The sequence below is a fragment of the Phyllostomus hastatus genome, unplaced genomic scaffold (assembly GCF_019186645.2).
Source record: "Phyllostomus hastatus isolate PE091 unplaced genomic scaffold, TTU_PhHast_1.1 phas_contig_147, whole genome shotgun sequence".
NCBI lineage: Eukaryota > Metazoa > Chordata > Mammalia > Chiroptera > Phyllostomidae > Phyllostomus > Phyllostomus hastatus.
The window spans coordinates 1,338,252-1,364,898 of NW_025333603.1; the positions used below are offsets into that span (position 1 = coordinate 1,338,252).

General features: G+C 37.9%; 1 protein-coding gene across 5 annotated transcripts in view; it reads left to right on the top strand.

The window, feature by feature from the left end:
• Positions 1 to 1,331: 1,331 nt before the first annotated feature.
• The window catches only part of OMA1 (OMA1 zinc metallopeptidase), a 61,388-nt gene continuing 36,072 nt past the window's right edge, over positions 1,332 to 26,647 (top strand). The window contains exons 1-7 of one of the 5 annotated variants that reach the window (XM_045857374.1): positions 1,332 to 1,514; positions 6,617 to 7,141; positions 10,999 to 11,227; positions 17,486 to 17,659; positions 17,760 to 17,864; positions 20,890 to 21,018; positions 24,841 to 24,915. In XM_045857374.1, coding sequence (XP_045713330.1) covers positions 6,636 to 7,141; positions 10,999 to 11,227; positions 17,486 to 17,659; positions 17,760 to 17,864; positions 20,890 to 21,018; positions 24,841 to 24,915 — 1,218 coding nt within the window. In that variant the 5' untranslated portion in view covers positions 1,332 to 1,514; positions 6,617 to 6,635. The other 4 variants (XM_045857391.1, XM_045857382.1, XM_045857406.1 and 1 more) reach the window with 4 other exon arrangements.

Here is a 26,647-nt window from a genome sequence, read left to right on the forward strand (position 1 = left end):
CCACTCAAGAGGAGAGTGCCCTGACTCTTGCCTTGAGAAGCTTTTATTGGATTCAATTTGCATAGGAATACAGGGTGTATATGTAAAGCTCATTAGTCATTATCAGGCAGTAAGGATCAAACAATATATAACATACAAAGAACTCTGAGGGCCTATTTTGAGTCAGGGTCAGATAGCTAAAGGGCCATAAAACTTTGAGGAACAAACTCACTTCCTGCTTGGACCCTTATCATTTAATTGAGAGCCTTATAAAGAAAGCAGGTTCCACAGGATTTTACATATTCTTTCTTAGGCCTGATCACCATAAGGAACCCGCCCTTTCCAGCACTGGGCAGCACCCACCACCAGCATTGTTTCAGGCTTAAGGCATTGTTTCAGGCTTAAGTCAGTAGGGGAAGTAAGGCAGCCAAGAGATTAGGAGATTTCTCAGAAGACAGAATGAGGACTCAGGCTATATCAAAGCCAAGGGGCAAGGGCCCCCAAATCCTTCTCTGGGGGTCCCTGTTATCCTGCCTGTCTTAGATCATCCCTCCCTTGAGGAATCTTACCCGTCACTGGCTAGCAGATCAAGCATTCGGGGCCAGGCAGGGTGAAGTAAAAAGAGCAGGGGCAGCACCCCTGCCAGGGAGATAAGCTTTGTCTCCTTAGTGGCTTATGGTCAGAAGGTCACTCACTCAGCCTTAGCCATGGGGGTGTTATGGCTCCCGAAACCAGGCAGGGCAGTTCCCAATAACGTTCAAGCTGTGGCCTTTCCCTGGGGCCCAGCCTGGAACTAGATGAGCCATACCAAATCTTCCTGGTGGCCTACAATTGACCCAGGCACTGCATCTGGGTGGCTGCTGTTTAACAAAAAGAATAAGGTGGAAGCAGGGAAAACAGCAAGCTAGTGGTGGTGACTTATAAAAATCCAGGTGGTAACTTGTAAAAATTACATGGTGGATCTTGGTGTGACCACTCTCTCCAAGAAAAAAACATTAAATGGCATGTCTGTTTATGTTATTCGGGAAGAAGCCCTGGGGTGACAGAACAAGAAAATAAAGGAAGTCAAGCATGTGGATGAAGCAAATGCAGAATGTGCACATGAAGATGCGGCAAGTTTCTCCGTTGGGGTGATTTCAGATTCAGAACCAGTCATTTCCAACATTTGGACCAGTCATGCCTGGCATATTTTCAAAAAAAATAAAAGGGCACTTCAGTCACAGTACCACCCACCCGTGGCAGCCTGCCAAGTATGTGACCTGCATCCAATCCTGTGACCATCTCACCTGGCTGTCGGCCTGAATCGAGATCAGCAGAGAGTCACCTTGGCTGTTGAGCCCCTGTGTACACCTGGCTCTAAAACAGGTCATGCCTCATAATTCTTCAGAATTAATCCCTCCTTTAATTCAGTATTTAGGCTCTAGAACTTCTTCATGGAGGCAGCATGCATGAAAGTGTTTCTGTATCAAAGCAGCTTCCACTTCTGGGGAAAATGGAGTTGCCCCAGGTTGGGTTGCCTGGAAATAGCCTCAGAGGTAAGTCTTTGCTGGAGGGTTGTTGAGGTGGGGGGCCTGTCCTCTAGGACAACTCCGACAGGGGAGTAAAGGAAAGAGTGCTGGGTATTGGCAGAAGGGGGGCTTCTCAGCCAATCCATGGAGAGTTCTGGAGCTGGGATTTCCCTGTACCTCCCCCCACCAGGTTAACTGGTCATTGGATGCATGCTGCCTCTGGGGAGAACCATATTTTTGGATGAGGCAGGTGTCTTTAGCCAAGGGAAATCTCCAGGGAAGAAGCAGCTGAATTGCCCTTGAGTGACTGTAGAGGGAGGGAAGTGGGCTTGCTGAAATGATTTATTGTGTGAAGCCAGGAGACCAGACGTGGGGTTATGTTCCACAGGAGGATAAAGGGAAAGACCATATAGAGGCAATGGTGAGAAGAGTACCAGCATCACTAAGAAGTTCAGGGGCAGCTATCCTCTGTAGGCCATGATGGGAAGGGAAGCGGTCACAGAATGGGCTTGATAATATCTGGGAGTCATAGAAGTGGTAGAAGCCAGGTAGTGGCTATAACTACCAGAAGTCTGGAGGTTGGAGGCTATCATCATTACTGTAACACCTGGCAAGGTCAAAAGGTCAGGGCAGCCTAGGGGGCTTGATCTTCAGGGAGTTGTGAAGGTGTTTAATAGTACAAGGTGTCCCTAGGGGAGAAATAGATGGGTAGCCAACAGGGTGCTATTAACATCTACAGCCAGAAGAAGGCAAGCATGCAGGAGTGGGTGTCTGAGGGTGGTTGCCTCAATAAAAATTCACACTCCTTGCTTAGTTCTCAGATCTGAGTCAATTTCAGACCCAGACCACAGACAGTCCACCAACTTAGCAGGTGGCTGGGGTCCCTAGGAAGAAGGCTGCAGGGACAGTGAAACAAGTATTTACTGTAATGATTATTCTGTGACCTATGATCATTTTCTCAGCTAACTAAGTGTAGGGGAAGGAGAAATACACAGACATTGCATAGGAACTGAAAGGATCTCCTTACCCAGAAACCCAAAGTATTATTATGTGCCCTCTGTAAGAGTTGGGGCTTATGGAGATCAAGTAACATAGACCCATCTAGTGGTCATTTTCCCAGGCCCCAGCCTTTGGCCTTCTGTCCTCATAGTGGGGGAGACCAGGTAAAAGCCTCTGAAACTGTCCCTTTCCTACCAACTCAAGATAATAAATCAAAACCAGTATTTCATCTAAGTGAATGAGGGTGGTAATGGTGAAGGTTTATGTTGCCACTAAAGACCTAAAGGATGCAGCTGTGGTCATCCTGTCATATCTCCATGTAATTTGCCATTCTGGCCCCTTCAGAAATCAGGGGAGTGTTCGATAATCTACTGTAGACCAGAACTAATCCTGTAGCAGCTCTGCTCACAGCCAGTGTGCCAACTCTCTGATCTGTCATAACACAGTCCACAAGGATCTGTACCACCTGGACATCCTAAAGGGTAGCACACCCATCTGTTACACTGATGTCATCATGCTAATCAGGTAGGATTAGCAGGAGGTGTCTAGTACACAGGAAGCCTTGGTAAGACACATGCACTTCAGAGGGTGGGAGATAAAATCATGAAGATTTAGGGAACTGCCACTTCAGTTTTCAGGGAACTAGTTGGTGGTCAGGGATCTGCCAGGATAATTCCTTCAAAGTGAAAGGCAAAGTACAAAACACAGATAAGCAAAAGATAAAAATTACTAATAAACCCTTTAAAAGTGATACCTAAAATTGTTCATAGTGTTTATATTCTTTAAGATGTATTTTCAGCCCTGGCTGGTGTGACTCAGTGGATTGAGTGCTGGCCTTCAAAATAAAGGGTCACCAGTTTGATTTCCAGTCAGGGCACATGCCTGGGTTGTAGGCCAGGTTCCCAGTAGAGGGCACACAAGGGGCAACCACACATTGATGTTTCTCTCCCCTTTTCTCCTTCCCTCCCCTTCTCTCTGAAGATAAATAAAATAAAAATTTTTAAAAAAACCCAAACATTATTACATTTAAAAAGATGTTTTTTTCATTGTTTATAGTATGTAAGTACAACTAATGTGGAATCATATCACTATCTTATATCTTTATTTATTTACTTGTTTACTAGCTTATCATTTGTCCTCACTGTGATATAAGCTCCATGAAAGTTGGATCTTTATCTTGTTCACTGCTGTATCATCTCTGACACCTCCAGTATAGTTGGTGTTCCATAAATATTTTTTGGTTGAATAAATGAAGCATACTATACACATTGCTTTTTATTTCACCATTTCCAGCAAACTTTCAGATGCTTCAGGTTATACTTAACCTTTCCCAAAATGTGCCTCTCCACAAGTCATGTGAAAGCAGAGTTCTCACACTCCCAACACTATTATCAGTGCACCTTCAGAAGTAAGAAACCTTAGTCTTTTCGAAGCCAAGTCTTTTTCCTTCCTGCAAGCACTCCTTAGAATCTATTACAGCGGACACAAGCTTGCCTGGATAGTTCTATATACCGTCCAGCTCAGCTAAGTTAGCTTCCAAGGACTCTGTCACCGAAGCTGTTCCCAGGCAAACAGCCCAGCCCACTGCCACGTCCCTCTTCCGGCCACACGGTGGCGATAGAGCGGCATAATTCACTAAGGCGCCCGGACCGTGGGTAGGACGTCTCAGAGCTAGGGCGTTGACTGCCCGGAGTGGGCGGAGAAAAAGGCGCCCTGACCCCAACAGAGGGCAGGAAGTGAGGGGGCGGGGCTTCTGGGATAGGGTGTGCGCTTGCGCACGGGTCATGTCAAAGGGGTCGTTCTCACTTTTGCGATTGCGGAGTCTGTCGTGGTGGCGTTGCTTTTGTTCCACCTTTCGGAGTTTGCCGGGCCCAGGGGTGGGAAATTGGAGGGGTGCTGGGGTGAGGAGCGGGTCCCGTGAGGACCCGGCGGGGTTGGGGTGGTGAGGGCTGGGTTGGGGGGCGGGGAAGAGCGAAGAGGCGCCCGCGGGGAGACTGGGAGAGCCGCACGTGTGGAGTCGGGGGAGAGGGGTGAGTAGAAGAGGAATGTTGGGGAAGAAAGCCTCGTTCTTACCCCTTCTTCCTCTCTTGGTGGGAAATGCAGAGACTCCTGGGTGCTGCTGTGGCACCGTAGAGTTGCAAATTGACAAGTGTTGTGTTTTCTGGGAAGACATCCTCCCTCGCCCCTCAGCCTTTCCTTCTCATTAGCGGCTCCTGTTTAAAAGTAGTGTTTCTTATTAACTCAGCGTTGTGTGCCTTACACCGACCCCTTCCTCTGTGGAAAACCGCTTCTAGGCCGCTGAGGGCACCCCTTTCTGTTTTACCTCCTCACTACCAAAGTTTTCCTGCTTACGCCCGTCAATGAAAACCAGAAAATTTCCTGTGTAAACCGTTCTAAATAAGCTTGTCTGCAACAATCAGGTTTTTTTTTCTATTTAAAATTACTTGCCTATGTAAAAATGGAGCAACAGTTTTATTGTGGCATGTGGTCCTCTGTGGGATTTTAGACCAAGGAGATGGAAAGACCTCATTTGGAATTCAGGGATTGATCAACGATAGTGACTCTGATAAATGCCACGTAAACCCTTCTTAAAAGGGTTTGGGTTCAGATCTGTCATTCCCAACCGTGGTGCAGGGGTGCAGTCTGACCTTTGGAAGCTTAAGAACTAAGTCTGTTGCCGTCCAATTTATTTTTTTAAAGCCTTCCATCATGTGTGTACTTTGCTTGAATGATTATTTTAAAGTACATGCCCTATTTTTGCCAATCTGACAGCTGTTTCCATAGAAACTAGAGAAGAAATAGTCATTTTCAGCAGAGTAGTTAAAACTGTCTTCCAGGCTTCAGCTGTGAGTGCCAGTGAGTGCTGTACTTGCTCATTCTGAGATGGTACTTAATTAAGGATCAGAAATGTTCTTAGAAGGTAACAATCCAAATTGTTTAATTTTCCCACATCATTAATTTAGTAATCCTACAAGTCTGCTAGCTATGTTTGTTGACCTTCAGTTCTTTGAAGTGAGTGTGTCAGCCCTGACTTTCTTACGCTCTGTGTAGTCTAGTGATGGGTTCTTTGGAAGTGGATGAATAGAGTTCTCCCCCATTCTTTACCTTTTCTTAAGGATAAACCAAGGATTATGAACTGTCAGGCACTATTTCTGTTCTAAGTGACACTCAATTGTCAGTGATGTAAATAATTTTTTTGCTTATATACATATAATATACCTTCTGTGTCAGTAGACTGCTTTTTAAAAATTTCACATAAATTGTGAGAGATGAGCAGGAGGAGTTTGCTTGGCATATGAGCAGAGCTAGGTGTGCATAGCCATAAAGAGGAGAGCTTTTCTTTTCTGAGAAGGGTAAGTTAGTGGGCCTGGACCTCAGGAGTGGGTGAAGGAGGGATGGGGAAGGTGCCGGGTGAAATACTGGGAGGCCTTATCTACCATATTGAAGGAGTTTATTGAAGCCAGTGGGGACCAAGCGAAATTACAAAAGTAGTTGCCTTTATTGGTTTGGAGGCTTAAAAAAGTAATAATAGATGCTGTAAATATTGAAACACAGAAATACGTAAGATGGAAATACTAAATCCCTGACAACCACCATCCTGTTACCCCAAATAGACACTATGAATAGTTTGGTGTATATTCCTTTAGTTGATTTCAGTGGGAGGGGAGGATAGGTCTGGTCCCACGTACTCCATGTTGACCCCGATCAGAAGTGCCAGGTTATATCTGGAAGGAATAACTTTTTATTTAAAAAATACATCTTGCAAGTTGGGGTTACAAGTGTTATGTGCTTCTTTCCTCCGCCAACCCTTGCTGCCAATTGATAAAATTTTACTACTGTTTTTATGTAATCCATTTCTTACTCCCTAGATAATTTGGTGTTAAAATAAAAATGAACTTCCCTCAACTAAATAGAAAAGGAAGAAAAAATTCAAGTTTTTAAAGTACATGTTGAAGAATAAGAAAAAACTAAGTATATTGCCCAAAGGCATTGCTGTAAGAGTGAGAAACCCCAGGGTAATTTAGTGTGAGTTGTGTTAAAGGGAGAACAGCTGATACACCTAGTTATGTTTCGAGTTTGGTAAGTAAGTATTTTCCAGGGATATTTATAGTTTGTTTTTTGTGTTCTAGATAATCAAGCAAAAGAAAGATGAACTTTGTCCATGGATTGCAGTATGCTACTAGAAACTGTTTTTTTTTCCGATTTAATTTACCGACCAACTGGAGAAAATGTAATGCACTAGCTGTAACCTCACTGGACTGTCATCAAGCACAAATTAACCATATAGTAAATAAGTGTCAGGGCCTCGGAGTAGATCAGAGAGATCAGTGTGATGGATTGACTTCTCTGCCTGGAAACTTTAATTTTTATAGCACTTTTAATAACAAAAGAACAGGATACCCCTCGAGGATCAAAAGGAAGGACATTTGGTTGATTACCCGAAAACATGCTGCATGGAGTGACTTCTTTTCAAGACAGAAACTGATAGAAGTTGCAGTAGTTCCTGCTCTTTCAGTATTGCGTCCTGTAAACTATTTTCCCACAAGAGAGATCAGGAGTTTCCACACTTCTCCACACGTTCAGGCTGCTCCCATTCCTCTCTTGTTGATAATTCTTAAACCAGTGCAGAAACTACTTGCAATCATTGTTGGCAGGTAAAATGCTTTTTTAAAGAGTAAACTTTTGTATTAAAGGATATGTGTAAAATTACACTGGGAAAGAAAATTTGGTAGATTTCCCTCCTGTACTTGGCTCAAAATTGAGTTTCTAAACAGTTTGATGCAGTTTTATTATGTAGGATTTAATGATCTTGAAATGATTTACTGTTTATTTAAAAAATGATTATATATTTTGTATAGATACTGTTTAAAATATTGACCTTATATATATGATTGCAAAAATAATCAGAAATGTTGATTATAACATGGATAAGAACAGTACTTTACAAACATTCCTTTTTTAGTGTATGGATTTTTAGGCAACAGATTATGGAACTACAGAATTGTGCTTATTTAAGAATGGGCTCTTCGGCAGGGAGGTTAGGGGGTGGAGGAATTGAGCAAAAGGGAACAAGGATTCAAACAACAGTGTGGTGATTGCTTGGGGGAGGGGATATATAAGGGGACCAAATGGTAATAGAAAAAATACAATTAAAAAAATGATCTCTTACACTTGAAACTAATACAAAATAATGTTGAATTTAAACTGTAATTGAAAAATAAAATTTGAAGTTCTTTTAAAAAATATAAAATAATAAAATGAAGGAGTTAAGGCGCACTCTGAGCCAAGTTAACTCTTAAAACATTAATGTTTATTTATTTATTTTTCTATTCTATTTTCAACAAGGCTTTATTTGCTCTTGATAGTCCCTTATAATAATTAATATTTTTTTACAGCTAAATAGTATTTTATATTTGTTTTATCCTCTCTCCATAATTAATCCTGTTTTATTTGCTTCATGGAAGATTGATGAAAGGTAAAGTTAAGCATTATCTCCTCATAAAGCTTTCTTATGTTTGATAGCAGTGAAGTCCCGTCTAGCCTTCTTCTTTACTTCCATACGAACCCAATGATTTTATTTTATTTTATTTATTTATTTATTTTTTTTTTTAAATTTTTTAAGATTTTATTTATTTTCAGAGAGGGAAGGGAGGGAGAAAGAGAGAGAGAGAGAAACATCAATGTGCGGTTGCTGGGGGCCTTGGCCTGCAACCCAGGCATGTGCCCTGACTGGGAATTGAACCTGTGATGCTTTGGTTCGCAGCCTATGCTCAATCCACTGAGCTACACCAGCAAGGGCAATTTTATTTTATTTTTATTTTTATCAAAATCACACTCTGTTACTGTGTTTTTTATGATTTGGCATTGGCATGCAGAAAATATACAGATAGGTTAGTTCTTGATTTAAGTAATGACTATCAAAGAAAACCAGAGCAAGACAATAATTACAGCAGTGAAAACAGCTCTTACTCAGGAGTATTGTAGTAGGAGAAAAGAGACCTCAATATAGAAGTGGAGTCAATTCTGAATACAGCATGGGTAAGCAGGAATTTGTAGCCAAGGCGCCAGGTGGGGTCGGTGGATGGAAAATTAGAGGAAGCGTCAGGAGTGAGGTGGGATTCTGCCTAAACAGACCTAATAAGAGTGTTGCTGAAGGCAGGTGAGGGGGATCAGGTATCACCTGGGGGCTGGTGAAGGATGAGGATCCAAGTTAGAAATCAAGGGTGATCAGGTAGGAGGATGGGGGATTCTGGCTAAACTGACTTAGCAAGGTTCTTGCTAACATTGGACAGTGCAGAGTCTGAAAGTCAAGACCTAGTTGAAAAATAGTTCAGGAGACATTGAGGAGAGTTTGCTGGGGGAAGAATCTTTGTCACAAATCAGTTCAGGTTCTTGGGCAAGTAGCTTTTTCTTTTTTCCCCTTTTTATTGAATTTATTGGGGGTAACACTGGTTAACTAAATCATACAGGTTTCAGGTACACAATTCTACAACACGTCATCTATACACTAACTATATTTTATGTTCACTACCCCAGGTGAGTCAAGTCTTCGGCCATCGCCATTTATTCCCCCATACCCTCTTCTGTCTTCCTCCATCCCCCACCCCCTGGCAATTACCACACTTCTCTGTGTTCTCTGTGTTCATGAGGTTTTTTTCCTTTTTTTCTCAGTGCTTGGATTCCCCCAATCTCCCCTCCCTCCTGACAGCTGTCAATCTGCTCTCTTCCCAAAACACTAATTCGAAAGAATAAATGCACCCTATGCCCACTGCAGCATTATTTACAGTCTCCAAGAGTTGGAAGCAGCCCAGATGCCCATCAGTAGATGAGTGGATAAAAAAGCTGTGGTACATTTACACAGTGGAACGCTACTTGGCCATAAAATAGAAGGAAATCTTACCCTTTGTGACAGCATGGATAGATCTGGAGAGTATTATGCTAAGTGAAATAAGCCAGTCAGAGAAATACAAATACCATATGATTTCACTCACATGTGGACTCTAATGAACAAAATAGTGACGGACTTGTAGAGAGCAGGCTGACAGCTGGGGGGTAGAGGCTGGATGGGAGGGGTTGGGGTGATTGAGCAAAAAAGAAAAATCCAGCAGATTTTTTATCATTCTTTTAAATTATTTACTTTTAATTTTTTTATTGTTGTTACTATTGTCATTCACCTAAAATATTCTTTTGGAGTATGTTTTATAAATTTAAATAGTAATAAGTCATAGGAAGTTTTAAATAGGAAATAAGTTCATAGGTTGTTTTAATCTTTGGAGGCATTTTAGTTGTGACAACAAAGTTAAGAAAAAGAAGTTATTTTTATTTTATAAAATAAATTTTGCCAAGACAATGATGTATGTTTTTCAGATTTTTTGTTGTGATTTTACAGATGAACTCGCAAGGGAAGATTTTTGTCCCAGTCTTGAAAACATTGCCTATTGTCAAAATGTCTCTGGATACAGCAGAGTATTGTTGCTTGGTAGATTAGAACTCCCCAAATGATATCTGTGAAGTCTCTCGTTTTCTTATTTTCTTTGCTTATGTTCTCCTTATTACCTCTCCTTTGTCATGTTGTACAGGGCATGGAGTTTCTGCTACTGAATGATACTTATTTCTAAAGTCAATGCTGAGGTAGTTTCCCTTGTACCTTGCTGAAGCACTGGCAGATTATGCTGGAAGTCTGATGAACAGTGGGGAGAATGGAAGTTTAGGGGGTAGATTTATTGTATCATAACTTCTCAGATGTTTATTTGGGCAATTCGTTGCCCCTGGAATTACATTGCCTTCATTGCTTCCTTTTCCTCTTTGTTTCTTATTTATTTATTTATTTATTTATTCATTTATTTATTTTTTTTCTCACCTGAGGACATTTATTGATTTTAGAGAGAGGGATAGGGAGGGAGGGAGAGAAACACAAATGTGCAAGAGAAACATCAATTGCTTGCCTCTTGCACACTCCCTGACTGGGGACCGAACCTACAAACTAGGTATGTGCACTGACTGGGAATGGAACCTGCAATCTTTCGTCTTGCAGGACCACCCTCCAACCAACTGAGCCAACTGGCCAGGGTGTTTGGTTTTCCTCTTATTACTCTATGACCTTGGACAAATTGCTTAACTTCTCTGTGTTCCCATTTCCCTTCGGTAATAGGGTTATTATGAAGATTAAATGAAATTACATATGTGTAATGACTAGAAGGGTACTTTACATGTGGCATACAGTCAGTAAATGTTAACCAGTGATAGCTGTAGTAAAACAGTTCCTCATTCAGTGTTTACCTTTGAGGTACCTGAAGAAAATTAGAATGAACGTTAGACTTTTTAACTATAGCTCTATATAGTTCATTTTTCATCATTTCACTAAGAATTTTATAGATTTTTGTTGAAGCCATCTATACAGACAAATATAAATTCAAGTATTTGAAGACATAAAATTATAGCATAAGTATTTAGTTTTGGTGATATGTGCTGATACTGTTATCAGAACTTTAAATTTTTCTTTTTGCTCTAGGGGCATAAGGAAATGGTGGCGTGCACTTCCTCCTAACAAGAAGGAGCTGTTTAAAGAAAGTGTCAGGAAGAATAAATGGAAATTATTCCTGGGTTTGAGTAGTTTTGGATTGCTCTTCGTAGTGTTTTACTTTACTCACCTGGAAGTGAGTCCAATCACAGGAAGGACCAAGCTACTACTATTGGGGAAAGAACATTTCAGTCTTTTGTCAGAACTGGAATGTCAAGCAGTAAGTAGTAAGAATTGTCTTTAATTAGGTTGCTTAATTTAATATTTAAAGCAAGAAAGGTTTTTTTTGCTAAGATTTTTTTTATTTGTTTCTCCTTTATTCCCCTCTGCCCTGCACCCACCCTCCCACCAGCATTCTCCCCCTACTTAGTTCATGTCCATGGGTCATACATATAAGTTCTTCGGCTTCTCCATTTCCTATACTATTCTTAACCTTCTCCTGTCTATTTTGTATCTACCATTTATGCTTCTTATTCCCTGTATTTTTTAACTTGACCTTATCTGGGAAGCACTTATCTGCCCTACCATTCTAAATGATAGCTTTGCTGGCTAGAGTAATCTTGGATGTAGGTCCTTGCCTTTGATGACTTCAAATACTTCTTCCCAGCCCCTTCTTTCCTGAAAGGTTTCTTTTGAGAAATCAGCTGATAGTCCTATGGGAACTCCTTTGTAGGTAACTGTCTCTTTTTGTCTTGCTGCTTTTAAGATTCTCTCCTTATCTTTAATCTTGGGTAACTTAATTATGATGTGCCTTGGTGGGTACTTCCTTGGGTCCAACTTCTTTGGGACTCTGAGCTTCCTGGACTTCCTGGAAGTCTATTTCCTTTGCCATATTAGGGAAGCTCTCCTTCATTATGTTTTCAAATAAATTTTCAATTTTTTGCTCTTCCTCTTCTCCTTCTGGCACCTCCATGATTTGGATGTTGGAATGTTTAAAGTTGTCCTGGAGGTTCCTAAGTGTCTCCTTATTTTTTGAATTCTTGTTTTTTCTGTTATGGTTGAATGCTTATTTCTTCTTTCTGCGCCACACCATTGGTTTGAGTTCGGGTTTCCTTGCCTTCACTGCTGGTTCCCTGTACATTTTTCTTTGTTTCACTTTTCATAGCCTTTACTTTTTCTTCTATTTTGCAACCATACTCAATCATTTCTGTGAGCATCCTAATTACCAGTGTTTTGAACTATGCGTCTGATAGATTGGCTATTTCTTCATCACTTAGTTGTATTATTTCTGTCTTGGCGCACCAAGAAAGTTTCTTAAATATGAAAGATGTACTACTTTTTTATTTTAGTCTTTGACAGGAAATTAGCATTTCCTCCCCCAAAAGGCTCTGACCTTTCATACTTAGTATTCCTACTGACTATATTTCTTTCCCTCGTTCACCCAGCTAACTCCTTTTTATCATATGTCAACTTAAATGCCACTTTTTCAGGAAATCCCTTGATTATCCAAACTGGGTTTGTCAGGGTAGCTACATTGGGCTCAGAGTGGGTATCCTTCATAACAACTGAATTATGAATCAGCTCCTTTGCAATTGTTCGCAGTGCTTGGCTATATATTGGGCTTACCTCTCCCACTTTGTTTTCTCTTTATGTACTGTACTTTTCCTTTAAAGCACTCATCACATGAGTAACATTTATTTGCCAATCTGTCTCCCTTGTTAGATTAAGTTCCATGGGGGCAGGAGACCCTGTCTGTTTTGTTTATGATTTTATATTGAGTACAGTGCACAAACTAGTGCTTAGTATGTATTCAGGTCTATAGTCTAAAGTTTTGGACTTTGAAAGTAAAGTGGAATAAGAGTGGTTTTTTTTTTTTGGTAACATCAATTTTGGCAATTTATTATATTTCTTGAATGCAAAATAAAGTTGGAATTTAGAAATCTTAACTCCTTAGACAATATAACTCAGGTAGTTAATCATTTGGTACCACTAGTAAGCTCCTTGAGGACAGATCATCATTTTTTTAAATTATATTTTATTGATTATGCTATTACAGTTGTCCTGATTTTGCCCCCTTTGCCCCCTGTCCCCTGCACTCCCTACTCCCTTAGGCAATCTCTCTACCATTGTTCACATCCATGTATCATGTGTATGAGTACTTTAGCTACAACCTTTCTGATACTGTACTTTATATCCCAATGACTGTTCTCTAACTACCTATTTATGTTTCTTAATCCTTTTACCTTACCCTTTTTCCCATAAACTCCCTCCCATCTATTTATCTTTAACCATTGGCATTTTAATTGTGATGTCTTGGAGCGGGCCTCTTTGTATTCATCATGCTTGGGACTCTATGCTTCCTGGACTTACATGTCTGTTTCCATCCCAATTGGGGAAGTTTTCTTTCATTATTTTTTCAAGTAGATTTCCAATTTTTTGCTTTTTCTCTTCTTCTGGCACCCCTATGAAGTTAATGTTAGACTGCTTGAAGTTGTCCCACAGGCTGTTTATCCTCATTTTTTTGGATTCTCTTTTCTCTTTCTTGTTCTGATTGGTTGTTTTTTGTTTCATTATGTTCCAAGTCATTGATCTGATTCTCAGCTTCATCTACTCTACTGTTGTTTCCCTCTGAATTTTTCTTTATTTCAACTAGTATCCTTAGTTTCTGATTGGATCTTTTTTATGCTGTTGATATCTTTACAGAGTTTCTTGAGCATCCTTGTAATCAGTGTTTCGAACTCTGCATCTGATAGATTGCTTATCTCCATTTCATTTAGCTCTTTTTCTGGAGTTTTGATCTGTTTTTTCATTTGGGCCTTGTTTCTTTGTCTCCTCATTTTGCAGCCTCCCTGTGTTTGTTTCTAAGTATTAGGTAGAACTTCTCTGACTCTGTGTCTTGGTAGTGTGGTCTAATGTAGTAGGTGTCCTGTAGGGTCCAGATGCACAGCCTCCCCTAACACCCTAGGTGGGTACTCGAGGTGTGCACTTAGGTGGGCTGAGTACACCCACCTCTTGTAGTTGAGCCTTGGTTACTGTTGGCAGGTCAATGGAAAGGATTTACCGAGGCCAGTCAGCTGCAAGGATTGGCTATAACCACTGACCACCAACCTCTACCCTCCATGGAGGGTCAGCTGTGCAGGGGCAGGGCGGTGGTGCTCTAACATGGTCTGTAGCTGTCCACTGGATGGCCTGGCCCTGGGGTTTCCTAGGTGGTGCAGACCAAGGTCAGCCTTCGCCCTGTGTTTTGCTTATGGTCATCCTGCATAAGCTTTAAAGTAATCTGAGATGGCTGCTATTTGTACTGGGCTTGGAGATTCCCAGGCAAAGCCAAGCTGTGAATCTAGGCTGGAGTTCCAGGCCTGAGGCTCATGGAGGCCAGCTGCTGTTTGTTTGAGAGGATTTTGGAAGTTGTAAAGCCTGAGCCAAGACCAGCCATTCATATGGAAAAGCAGCTTGGGTGGGCCTATAAGTTGGGTGGGGTAGAGTCTCTGGGGATATCCAGGGCGGAGAAAACAGGGTTAGGCAAGTTGATGGAATTTTAGATATAGTACCAGTCTGCCAGCTATGTGGGGGAGGGCCCAGAAAAGGCACAATGGCTTCTGCTCGCCTTGATGCCAGACACCTCAGCTTCCCCCTGCATACCACGAGTGCCCCTCAAGCTGCCACCCTAGCGCTGGAACCCAAAGGGAGTGAGTCTGAATAGGTGAGTCCATGTATGGGTTCTTTAAGAGGAACTACTTGGGGCTTCATCAGTTTCTTCCAGCAGCTCAATCCCTGCTGGGTTTTTCAGCCACAAGTTGTGGGGACTTATCTTCCCGGCACTGGAAGCCTGGGCTGAGGGGCCTGGTGTGGGGCTGGGACTCCTTACTCCCAAAATATCCCTTCTGAATTCTTATCCAGTACACATGGATATGGGACCAGCCCATTCTGCATCCGCACCCCTTCTACCTGTCTGGATGGGTGTAGTTTTTTTAATTCCGTAGTTGTCAGACTTCATTCAACTCGATTTCCATTGGTTCTGAGTGATGGTTGTTCTATAGCTTAGCTGTAATTTTGTTGAGGTTGTGAGAAGAGGTGAGCCATGTCTGCCTATGCTGCCATCTTGACCGGAAGTCCCAGATCATTTTCCTATCTTCAGTGCATTCCACATACATAGTATGTGATCAGTCAATGTCTTTTGAAGTCTCATAGCCTCACTTGATTGCTTTGTCAAGGTTAGATCTTTGTATCTTGTTCCAATTGAGTTTCCAAGTTTGTCAATGGAAAGTTCTCTTGAAAAAAAGAAATAACAGTGTTTTTTTTTCACTAGAACATCTATTAGAACATCCTTTCTAGTAGAACTTATACAGAAATTTATGTTTCTTAAAATACTGTCTAGTCAGAGGCAAATTTGAGGAAAGTGTTCTGGAAAGATTGAGATGAGCTAACTTCTACAACTCACATCACTAAGAAGCTTTAAAAATTATATATGTACACACATATATTCTCTTTTATTTCTTATTTTTAAACTACAAATGTAATATCTGCTTGATATGAAAATTCGAACATGTGTTCTTAACAGTGCTACTATAAAGTATTGTAATTATACTAGTAGTTTCCCTTTATTTGTGCTTTTACTTTCTTTGGTTTGTTACCCGTGACCAACTGTGGTCCAAAAATATTAAATGGAAAGTTCCATAGATAAACACTTCATAAGTTTTAAATTACCATATTTTGCTATGTGTACTTGTGCTCCTGTGTGTAATGCATGCCAACATTTTTGGCTAACACTTTCAGGAAAAAAACCTTCTGTTTTAATTTTTAATTCAATTATTTATCTATCTATCTATCTATTTATTTATGTTTAGATACTTGGTTTTTATATTATAAAGGGATTTTAGCATTTGTTTTTGAACATACCATGGTATAAGAAATTTTATGTAACAAATAATTACAAAACACAAGAACAGATACAAGGTATTTCAGTTACTACCCATGTATAATGCTTATCCTTATTTTTCCCTCAAAAATTTGGCCAAAAAAGTGCACATTATACACTGCAAAATATGGTACATGCCATTGTGAGTACCTCACTTCATGTCATTATGTAGGCATTGTATCATCTCACATCATTATAAGAAGAAGGATATTAGGAAGAAGTACAATATGCTGTTTTGAGAAAGACCACATTCACATAACTTTTATTGCTATTATAGTATTTGTTATATTTGTTTTATTTTGTTATTAGTTATTCTTAATCTCTTATTGTGCCTAATTTATGAAGTCAACTTTATTATAGGTTTATATTTGTAAAAAAAAACATAGTATGTATAGGGTTCAGTACTGTCTGCTGTTTCAGGCACCCACTGAAGGTGTTGGTACATATAGCTAACAGATAAGGGTGGGCTATTGTACATGTAATCTTGCTTGCCTTATTTATATCAGGAGGGTTAATGTAATAATGGATTTTTTTCAGACAGGTTACACTGGTGATTTAATGCTTTTTAAAAATGCTAATTGGTATAAAGACTTACAAATTCATAGTCTACAAAATCCCCCATTTTTAATCGTTTCAAGGAAGAAGCTTACAAATTTGTTGGTTCATGTGCCAAAGAAGAAATTATATATTGAATGGAAATTGAAGTAGTATTTTCAGAACATCCTTGTTTTCAGTACACTTGAAAGGGTCTTCCATGAATATTGTTTTAGAAAAGTTTTCTGTATGTGGTGGCTAGTCTTCATCAGCATAATATAGAGAAAATGATATGCCTCATGGTTCTGAAATTTCAGTAATTTCCTTTCACTCTTTGTGCATAAAACACGTAAAATTAATGAAATGTGTATTATCTTCTTGTAGAAGTTTAGCTTTCTTATTAAAGTATAGGGTGTTTTTCTATTCAGTGGATTATGAAAGTAATTTTCTTTTGTGTTTTACTTTCCTATATGAAATATTTATGCTCTCTAGGCAACATTTTGCTTTTCTAAAATGCTTAAGAAAATAGAAATAATATATAAACACTTTATTTATTTATATGTTAATAGAAAAGATGAATAAAATTTTTATTTGAACTAGTTTATATGAAAAAATCTTATTATAATTTACTTAATTTGTGAGAAACCACATTGCCTTTGCATGAATAATGCAAATTTGAGAAATTTGAGTGTTTAATATATGCAAGTATTTACATAACTAAAAACTAAAATGTTCAACAGTAAGTAACCATATAACTCTCATGAAGCAATATAAACATTTTGTAGAACTGAAGCTGTTTTAAAATGAAGACTAGCCCTGGCCAGTGTGGCTCAGTTGGTTGGAGCATTGCCCCATAAACCAGAAAGTTGCAGGTTCATTTCCTGGTTAGGGTATGTGTCTAGGTTGTGGGTTCAGTCCCTGGTTGGGGGCATGTAGGAGAGGCAACCAATCGATGTTTCTCTCTCACATCAATGCTTCTCTCCCTCTCCCCCTGTCTCTAAAATCAATAAGTATTTTCTGAGGTGAGGATAAAAATAAATGAATAAATAAATAAAGTAAAGACTGATTTTCTTTTTAATCTTTCAGTGGATGGAAGAATACAAAAATGATATGCTAACTGAGAATGATGCCCAGTACCTGACCATTAAAGAAGTGTTTTATCATTTGATTGAATGCAATAAAGATATTCCAGGGATCTCTGAGGTCAATTGGATTATTCATGTGGTTGATTCCCCCGATGTAAATGCCTTTGTGCTTCCAGTAAGTAAATGTTCTCAAACCTAATTTTTAATTGTTAAATTTCACATTCTTGTTTCTTATCATGTTCTAGCTGCTTACATTATTTTCTTGTATGGTGCAGAATGGACATGTGTTTGTCTTCACGGGGCTTATTAGTGTGTCGGATATTCATCAGCTTTCCTTCATTTTGGGCCATGAAATAGCACATGCAGTACTTGAGCACGCTGTAAGTACCTAAAGTGAACATTGAGTTGTCAGAATGTTGCAGTTAGCAAGTTAAATTTTTAAAGAGCTGAATCTTTTCAGTGTTCTTTTTTGCGGTGGAATTTTAGTTTTTAGTAATTGTCGTCTTCTGTTACCTGAAAAAAATATGATTGGCTAATTTTGGGAGTTTTTACTGTCTTTAGTATTTGATAATGAATAACTAGTGTTTCTCTTAAATACCATTTTTATCACCTGTCGCTTTTGCTAGGAAGTGATTATTCTCAACCTCTAATTATTTCAAATTAGATTTAAAATTTTCATAATTATTAATGTTCTTGTAATCTAGTCAGAAAATTAATTGTAGAAAACTGATATTACTGTTTAAATGGGTAAATCAGTTATCTTGGTTTTTCATTCTCTGAGGATAGCTTGGAGCATCTTTGAAAATGTCTAGAATGATATGCCATATATAATTAATGCAGAGTAATAAGAATGATACCTTGCCATTGTACAGTTTATTGAGCTTTTTAATACGTACCCCCCATTCATAATTTTAATAGTGTCCTCATGAGGTATGTATTTAATATCCCTATATTGTGTATGAGGAAACCAATGTTTAAAAAGGCTCTAAGTAACATGACTAATGTGACTAAATGGTGCAATCAAGGCTTTAACCCATCTCTACTTTTTGCAAGTCCAGCATTGCTTCCTTTTACCACAGTTACCTGTTGGTTAGAGCACTTTCTTAAAGACTATAGAATTCAGGTTGTTTTATACTTCTGTGAGAGCACATCTGTTTGTCTTGGTATGAGTCCATAAATGTAATATATTTGTTTACACATATTTTATTTTTACCCTTTAAAAAATATGCACGGTGCCCTGGCTGGCATGGCTCAGTTGGTTGGAGCATTGTGCTGCAAACCATAGGGTCCTGAGTTTGATTGCTGGTCAGTGCACAAGCCTAGGTTGCAAGTTCAGTTCCAGGTTTGGTTCCTGGTCAGGCACATATAGGAGGCAACCAGTCGATGTCTCTCTCTCCCCTTCCCTTCCCCTCTCTCTAAAGTCAGTAAACATATCCTCTGGTGTGGATTAAAAAAAAAAACATGCATGACTCTTTTTTATCCATTCATTTGTTGATGTACAGCACAGAGAATATAGTCAATAATACCGTAACTTTTCATGGTGACAGGTGGTTATACTAAGTATAGTGATCACATAGTAAAGTATATAAATGTTGAATCACTGTTGTGCATTTGAAACTAATGTAATATTGTATGCCAACTAAACTTTAATGAAAGATTTAAAATATATGCATGGCTCTTTTGTCCACATAATTAGAGACAGCTATATTTTCTTTAATTGAAAATATGAAGGTAAATAGTGAAAGGATTGTGAAATGTTCGATAGGAAATGCAAGTAATATTAACTTTAAATGGAAATGAAAATGTTAATTCCTCTAAAAATCATCTCAAATTCTATCTACTCCTTAGAGTATTAATAAGATGAGGTGGGCCAAAGTTGTGCTTTTCTGAAGCACAAATAGTAGAAATCTTCTTTATTTCTTCTGAGTTGTAGGAAAAATTTTAAAATACTTTCTTTAAACAAATATATACAAGAATAAATCTGAGCAGTTGAAATAGATTTTATCTTTCAAGAAATGGCTTCAGAACTGCAAAATCAATCAGTTTTGGCTATTTTTAGCATTTAGAGGGTGTTAATATTTAACACATTTGTTTTTCTGGCATCTTATTTAATGCTGCATTCAGCATATTGTTCTCTCTATCAGTGCAAGGACAATAATGAAATGCGGCATAAAAAGTAAATAGTAGCCTTAAAAATAGAAAATAGTTATTAATATTTCTTTGGCAGAGGTCTTAGAAATCAGCAGTGTGGTTCCTTTTTTAGCAGTCTCCATTTTGATTTGATGGAGCCTTTTATTTTGTTTTCTTTATTCCACAAATACACAGTGATTTTGCTGTATAATAGCAATTCTTCAGTAATAAGGATTTTTCTCTACTATAATGACTTCATCATTTGGAATTTTACTCTTTTATGCTAAAATAATTCCTTAATTGTTTTTCATGACCCACAGTTCTTATAATGAAGCAAAGAATGCTTTATAAGGGCAGATTGTATTATAAAGAGAAGTATTCCAGGTGGTTATTTCTGGTTGTCAGCTATGTCTCATACACTAAAGTAAGGATTCCTTTATTGTCAACATTAGCATTACACCAACATCTATAATTGACTTTAGTGGTGAACAATGAGCAATCCTGTGCATTAAACTTATATTTAGATATTATGACTAAAAATAACTCCTTTAAGTAAAACCATTTTCGATTATTGCTACAAGTAAATGCAGAAATTCATAGAACCCAATTTCCTGGTGAGAAATACTAGACTTATAAAATTGTAAACTTACAAAAAATGAATCATATATTAGGTTGTGATGGCCAAAAGATTTTTATTTAAAATAAGCTAATTTATTTCTGAATTGTTCCTTGTTTTAACTGCTTCATATGTTATGTAGTGTTTAGTCTCTGTCCAACAGTATGATAAAGACATTTATTTGATTTCTAAAAAGAATTAACAACTATTAGAAACTAAAACTTCCTGGGTTTGATTCCTTGTCCTTTTGCTAATAGCTATGTGAATTTGGGTAACTGTTTTAACCTATCTCCGTCTTAGTTTCTTTATCTGTAAAATAGAGATAATTGCACCTATTTTAAAAGATTACTATTCTCGTTAATATAAGAAACTGGGGATTAATGAACCTGTCTTTGGATCTGAGTGAGGGTAAGTGGTTCAGTAAATGTTAATTGAATGAATGAGTGAATATGTAAGTATGTAAGCAAATGACGAGACGAACAGATTGAGAAAAGATAAAGCATGCAGAAGAAAAAAACCTTATAATCTTTTAATCTAATGTTTGTGAAGGTCATTTAAACATAAGTAATTATTTAATGTGGTTACAGATGATAAACTAGAAAATGCATATACTGTCTCATTTAATTAAATGTAATATTCATTATTTTGATTATTCTCAGGCAGAAAAGGCCAGTGTGGTTCATTTATTGGATTTCCTAGGTCTGATTTTTCTCACAATGATTTGGGCCGTTTGTCCTCGAGATAGCTTGGCAATTTTGGGCCAGTGGTTACAGTCTAAATTGCAGGAGGTAAGTCTGAGACAATAACTTGAATTTGTAATGGCCAATGGTGAAGATATTTTAATAGTACCGTAAAGCAACAAATGCCAGCAGTGTTTTCACATATTATCATGAAACATGGGTACTAATTTAGCAATCTATGTTTTTGCATTTTCAGGGGATATTCTTAATAAAGAGTATTCAAATTTGAAAGGATTGCATCTCTTTAATGATGGAGATAGATGGGTTAGTAGGGCTTAGCAACTCTTGGCTAACACAATTGTGTTATCTTTTGGCATAGTGACGGTTCTCACAGTGACAACCCAGTCACAAACCCTTCCTTCTGTCACTTTTCCTTCAAACTTTCCACTTCTGTTTCTTACATTGACTGTGGTGTACTTACTGGATGACTCTCCACTCCCCCAGATATTTGCGTTTTGATGGGGAACTCTTAAAACCTGTAAACTTTTATGGGTACAAGGTTGGCTGAGCTACTTTACCACCCTCACCTCCTCACTCCTAGCTAAACTAACATTGCCTAGGCAATATTGAAAGGACAGTCTTACTGGGTGTTTGTTGACTTTTGTTCTTTGTGCTTATGTGTAATGATAATCATTTCATTAAACGTATTCTCTCATTTTGTTCAAAACACTGCACTACTGAAAGTAGATTCTGCACTCTTGATAATTGCTTTGTTAACTGTGATTAATTATTTTATTTTATATCTTTTTTCAAATATTTTGTCTTGTCCTGGGAGATTTAGTTATTTAGGAACAATCTGTTATTTGTTTATTTAATGATTTGTGGAGCACCCATCAGGGTGCCATCTGGGTGCTGTTTAAATCTAATGTGTAAAATTCTTGGAGACAAATTTGCTTTTGAAATTAGATAACTAAGTCTTTTCTTCATTGTTGCCATATCATTTGGCTTCATTTATTTAAATAAATGTTCTTAAAAGGAAAAAGAAGAAATGATTATTGCTTAGGTTATAGGATCTCATATTTTGAATTTTATTTCTGTTACGGTGTGCTGGGAAGTCAAAGGAGTTAATGTAGTTTTTTCTCTATCAATAGATAGCTTTTCCTGTAATGGAATCCGAAGACTTGGTCATAAGAAAAATAAATTTTAGCTGTTTTTCTTTTGAAATACTTGATAAATCATGCTATTTTGGTATAAACCTTTAACTTAATAACTAAATTGAAAATAAAGTAGGTATTATTTCTCTTTTTCCCTAAGTCAAGTGTCCTCCCTAAATTTTGGTGAATTTGGGCAACTGTTTTAACTTGTCTCCATCTTAGTTTCTTTAGCTATAAAATACCAGCAGAAGTAAGGCCTGCTTGAGTGTGGTTGGTAGGATAATGATATGGGTGTAATAATTTATAAGTTTAATTTGAACATTTCACCTAAAGTGTCATATAGTGTGCTTCAGTGTGATATTGTTATGTTACAGAATTACATGCTTATGATTTTGTAATAAAGAGGGGCATTATTTGTGCTGGACTCTGTAGTTAAAGTCTTGCTTATTATGATAAGAGGGTGGAGGGGAGGGCGTAGAGTGAAGTCTTTAAGGAAGGGGATGTGCAGACATTTATCAGCCAGAGAAAGGAAGAGAAGAAGAAAGAAGTAGGGGCCCTCACTTAACCATTGGGGAACCCTATTTTTGTAATCTTAAAGATCTGGGTATAATGTAGCAGGCCTCATAGAACACTACCAGGCAGGGCTTTGAGAGCTATTCATAATAAATAATTATAGTAGCTAACATTTATGGAGTGCTTACCCTATGTTAGACACTAGGATAAACAACATATCATGGATTAATCATGTGTAGGTGTTAATGGGACAAGCTCTGATCAGATGGGCCTGTGTTTGAATTTAGACTCTTTAGGCATAAACTCTATAGGACCTGGGCAGGTTACTTCACTTATATGGATCTCAGTTTCTTCATTGTGATTTGAGATAATATACTGACTAACTCAAAGCATTGTTCTGGAATGAAGGATAAATTTAAAGCAGGGGTTCTCACTGTAAGCACTATTGCTATTTTGGACTGGATAATTCTTTATGGAGAGTTGGTTTGTGCATTGCAGGATGTATATATAATAGACTCTAACCATCTAGCTGACTCCAAACAGCATTCTTCCTTCCCACTGTGTTCCATCAGACAATCAAAACTGTATCCAAATACTCATATTTCCAAATGTCTCCAGGAGACATAGTCACATCCCTTTGAGAACCACGGATTTAAAGCATTTAGCACAGTACCTGGCACAAAGTAAGGACTCAGTAAATAGGAGCTATTATTATTGTTTGTTTATTTTATTCTCTCTGCAATATGTGGTGCTATTGGGCTTAGATATTTTAAATATTGGGTCGGCCCAACAGTTCGTTTTTTGTTTACGATGGCTCTGATAGCTCTTAGTTGTCTTTAACTTCATTCAAAACAATTTTGTTAGGTTGCATTGTGACAGCTGTCATATCAGTGTGCATTTAAAAAAACATCAGAATTGGTGAATATTTGTGTAGCCATTTTAATATTGAAGTTGGGAGAAAATACACAATATTTTCAGTAAATTATGCTTTATTATTTCAAGAAAGGTAAAAACAGCTGTAATGCAAAAAAGATTTGTGCAGTGTATGGAGAAGGTGCTGTGACTGATCAAATGTGTCATAGGTGGTTTGTGAAGTTTCTTGCTGGACGATGATCCATGGTCGGGTAGACCAGTTGAAGTTGGTAGCGATCAAATAGAGACATTAATTGAGAACAATCAACATTATTATGCAGGGGATAGCTGACATACTCAGAATATCCGAATTAATAAAGTTATTGGTGAGAAAGAAAAGTATGACTTCTATTTTAAAAACAAAGGAATTTTTTTGCCAACCCAATGATTAGCCCAGGGTGAACAGTTAGAATGTGTCAGCGTTTGGACTGGAATGAATGTAAGTCTCCTTTGAAAGCCAATGTGTTAAATTAGTTATAATCAGCATTATCAGTAGACTGGATGGGACACCTGTAGATGAGTTATGGAGAGTGAAGACACTGTGTAATAGTTCAGCAACCTAAAATTATTGGAGGAAGAAAGTTATATTTAATGGTCATGTGCTGTCGATCAGATTGATCACATTTCTAGCTATCACTGACATGTACCTTTGAAAAATTGCTTCCCCAATTAATAGCTCTTTTCTCAAAAGTGCTGCCTATTGATCCATTGCCTACAAAGTTTTAGTACTTACTGAAAATTAGAATTTAACTGGAAAGCAGTCACATAAATATAAGTAATTAGAAAAATTAAAGTTACCATATCTATTTGCATTTTAAAATTTAGGTTGGGAGTAAATTTCATTTTCCTAACTAATCAATACTCAGAAGAAAAGGAAATTAAGATGGTTTATCAAAGAATGAACATTCTGCTCTATGGTTAATTTTCCAATTAAAATAAATTCTATAGTAGTGTCACTGGCTATTATGTAGCTATATTTTTTCAGTTTTCTTTTGAAACTGAAGATCAAATGTTCCTTAGCCATAATAAAAGACTGCATCAATAAGCTTTCTTACAGAATCTTCTACATAGTAGGTAGAGATTATAAATGGAAAAATAAAAGTACTCTATATGGTACCAATAGACTCTCCAGAAGTTTGTAGGCATGATTTTATTTATTCTTGCTGTATTTAAAGAATATTCATCTCTGGTGGAGGAAATAAAGGCTGCACCGTATGTCTTATACCATGGTATTCTTTAAATGTCAATATTGGAGATTTTAAAAACTTTAGATACTCCATGAAATTAATTTTAGAAACTTCATTTTGTTGTGAAATAACCTTAATGGAGCTTTTTTTCTGTTTCTTTTTAGTATTTGTTCAGTAGACCATATAGTAGAACATTGGAGGCTGAGGCGGACAAAATTGGACTACACATTGCTGCAAAGGTAACATATTCAGTAGCTGAGAATACACAGTGTCCTTCACACAGTGAAAGATACATGTGCATTGTCTTAATGAAGTTTGGCATGGACAGAGAATAAGAGTTGGATTGTATACAGTTTTTCATTAATATCATTTTAAATCTGTGCCCTCTGGAAGCTAATGCTCTCCTTATTTTACTCCTCTCCCTTGTTTTGTGGATCTAAGGAGGCTTTTTGAGTAAATAGGATGATATGTAACTGTTTCTCCAGACTGGGAGAAAGGTTTATCATATTGTAGATGTGATCCCGGATGAGCAAACTGAGGTTTTACCATTAAAATAAAGGGTAGAGCAGCAGGCTTATTTAGAGCTCTGTATCTTTCAGGTTATTTTTGTTACAGCAGATGGCTTGCTTGTTTTTGGTAGCCACAGAGAGCAGCTCTAGGTGTTCGCCCTGAGTTAAGTTAGCTTTCTTCATGTCTACTTGACATGGCACTTTACGCCTGGTTGCTATTTTTAATCACCTGTGAAAATTGAGGGTTATTAGTTGTAGGATTTAACATTAGAAGGAAAATTGGATTTTTAAAAAATGAGTAAAAACAGTGCCACTTCACATATTAAATTCAAATTGTATTTAATTCTTTGTTGAATTTTCAGTAGTTATTAAAAAGTCCTAACTGTTAAAAAATCACTGTGATATGAACTTCTCATTATGAGTTTTATGGGTTTAATTTCGTAAGTCAAGATATTACTCACAAAATCACAAGCAGTTTTTTGAATGTTAACATGAGTAGAATAAGTAAATTATTAGATTGCGTAGATGAAGAGGTTCCTAGATAATGGCCCTCAGACTGGCTGTACCATGACTTTCCTCACACCAGTGTCCCACAGCTCATGAAGTTTTTCCTTGGGGGTGTGTTCTGGTTAGGAAATCTTTGCCTAGCTCAGTAAATTCTTTCTGTTTTATTTCCAAGAAGCTTTATAAGCTTTATTGTGTGTGTGTGTGTGTGTGTGTGTGTGTGTGTGTGTGTGTAAAATGAGGAATCGGTCAAGGTAATTTTTTTCCCATGTGGATATCTAATGAACTCAGCACTGTTTATTAAAGTTATTTTTTTCTCCACTACACTCAGTGTCTCTATTATAAGTTTTAGAGGCTCTGTGGAATTTTGTTTCTGGTCTCCCTATTTCTATAGTGGCCTTTTATTTACTTTTGAGCCAATGTGATATCATCATTGTAGCCTAGTAATAAGTCTTGATGTCTAAGAATTTCTGTAATAGGTAGCTCAAGAATCTGTAGATGCCATGGTGAACTGGCATAAAGAATTGCCTCCACCTCTCTTATCTTTCAAATCTTGCCTTGTCAAATTTAGCTGCTTTCTCAAGGTAACTTGGCAGGTTTTGGCTTTCTAGCTCTGTTAAACCGCCAGAAGCTCTCCTTGGTCACCTCTTTCTGCTCAGATTTCTTTTGAGCTCTGCTCATATTCTGAGTCTCTTGCTGTTCACTGCTTAACATTTAATAAACCCAGTGATTCCAATTCTGGAGTTTTGTCCAAAGAAACACAGAACACTAACTTGAACGAATATATGCACCCCTATGGTCTTTGCAGCATTATTTACAATAGCTAAGGTATGGGAGCAACATAAGTGCCCATCAGTAGACGAGTGGATAAAAAAGCTGTGGTACATATGCGATGGAAGATTACTCAGCCATAAAAAAGAGTGAAATTTTACTATTTGCAATAGCACAGATGGACCTA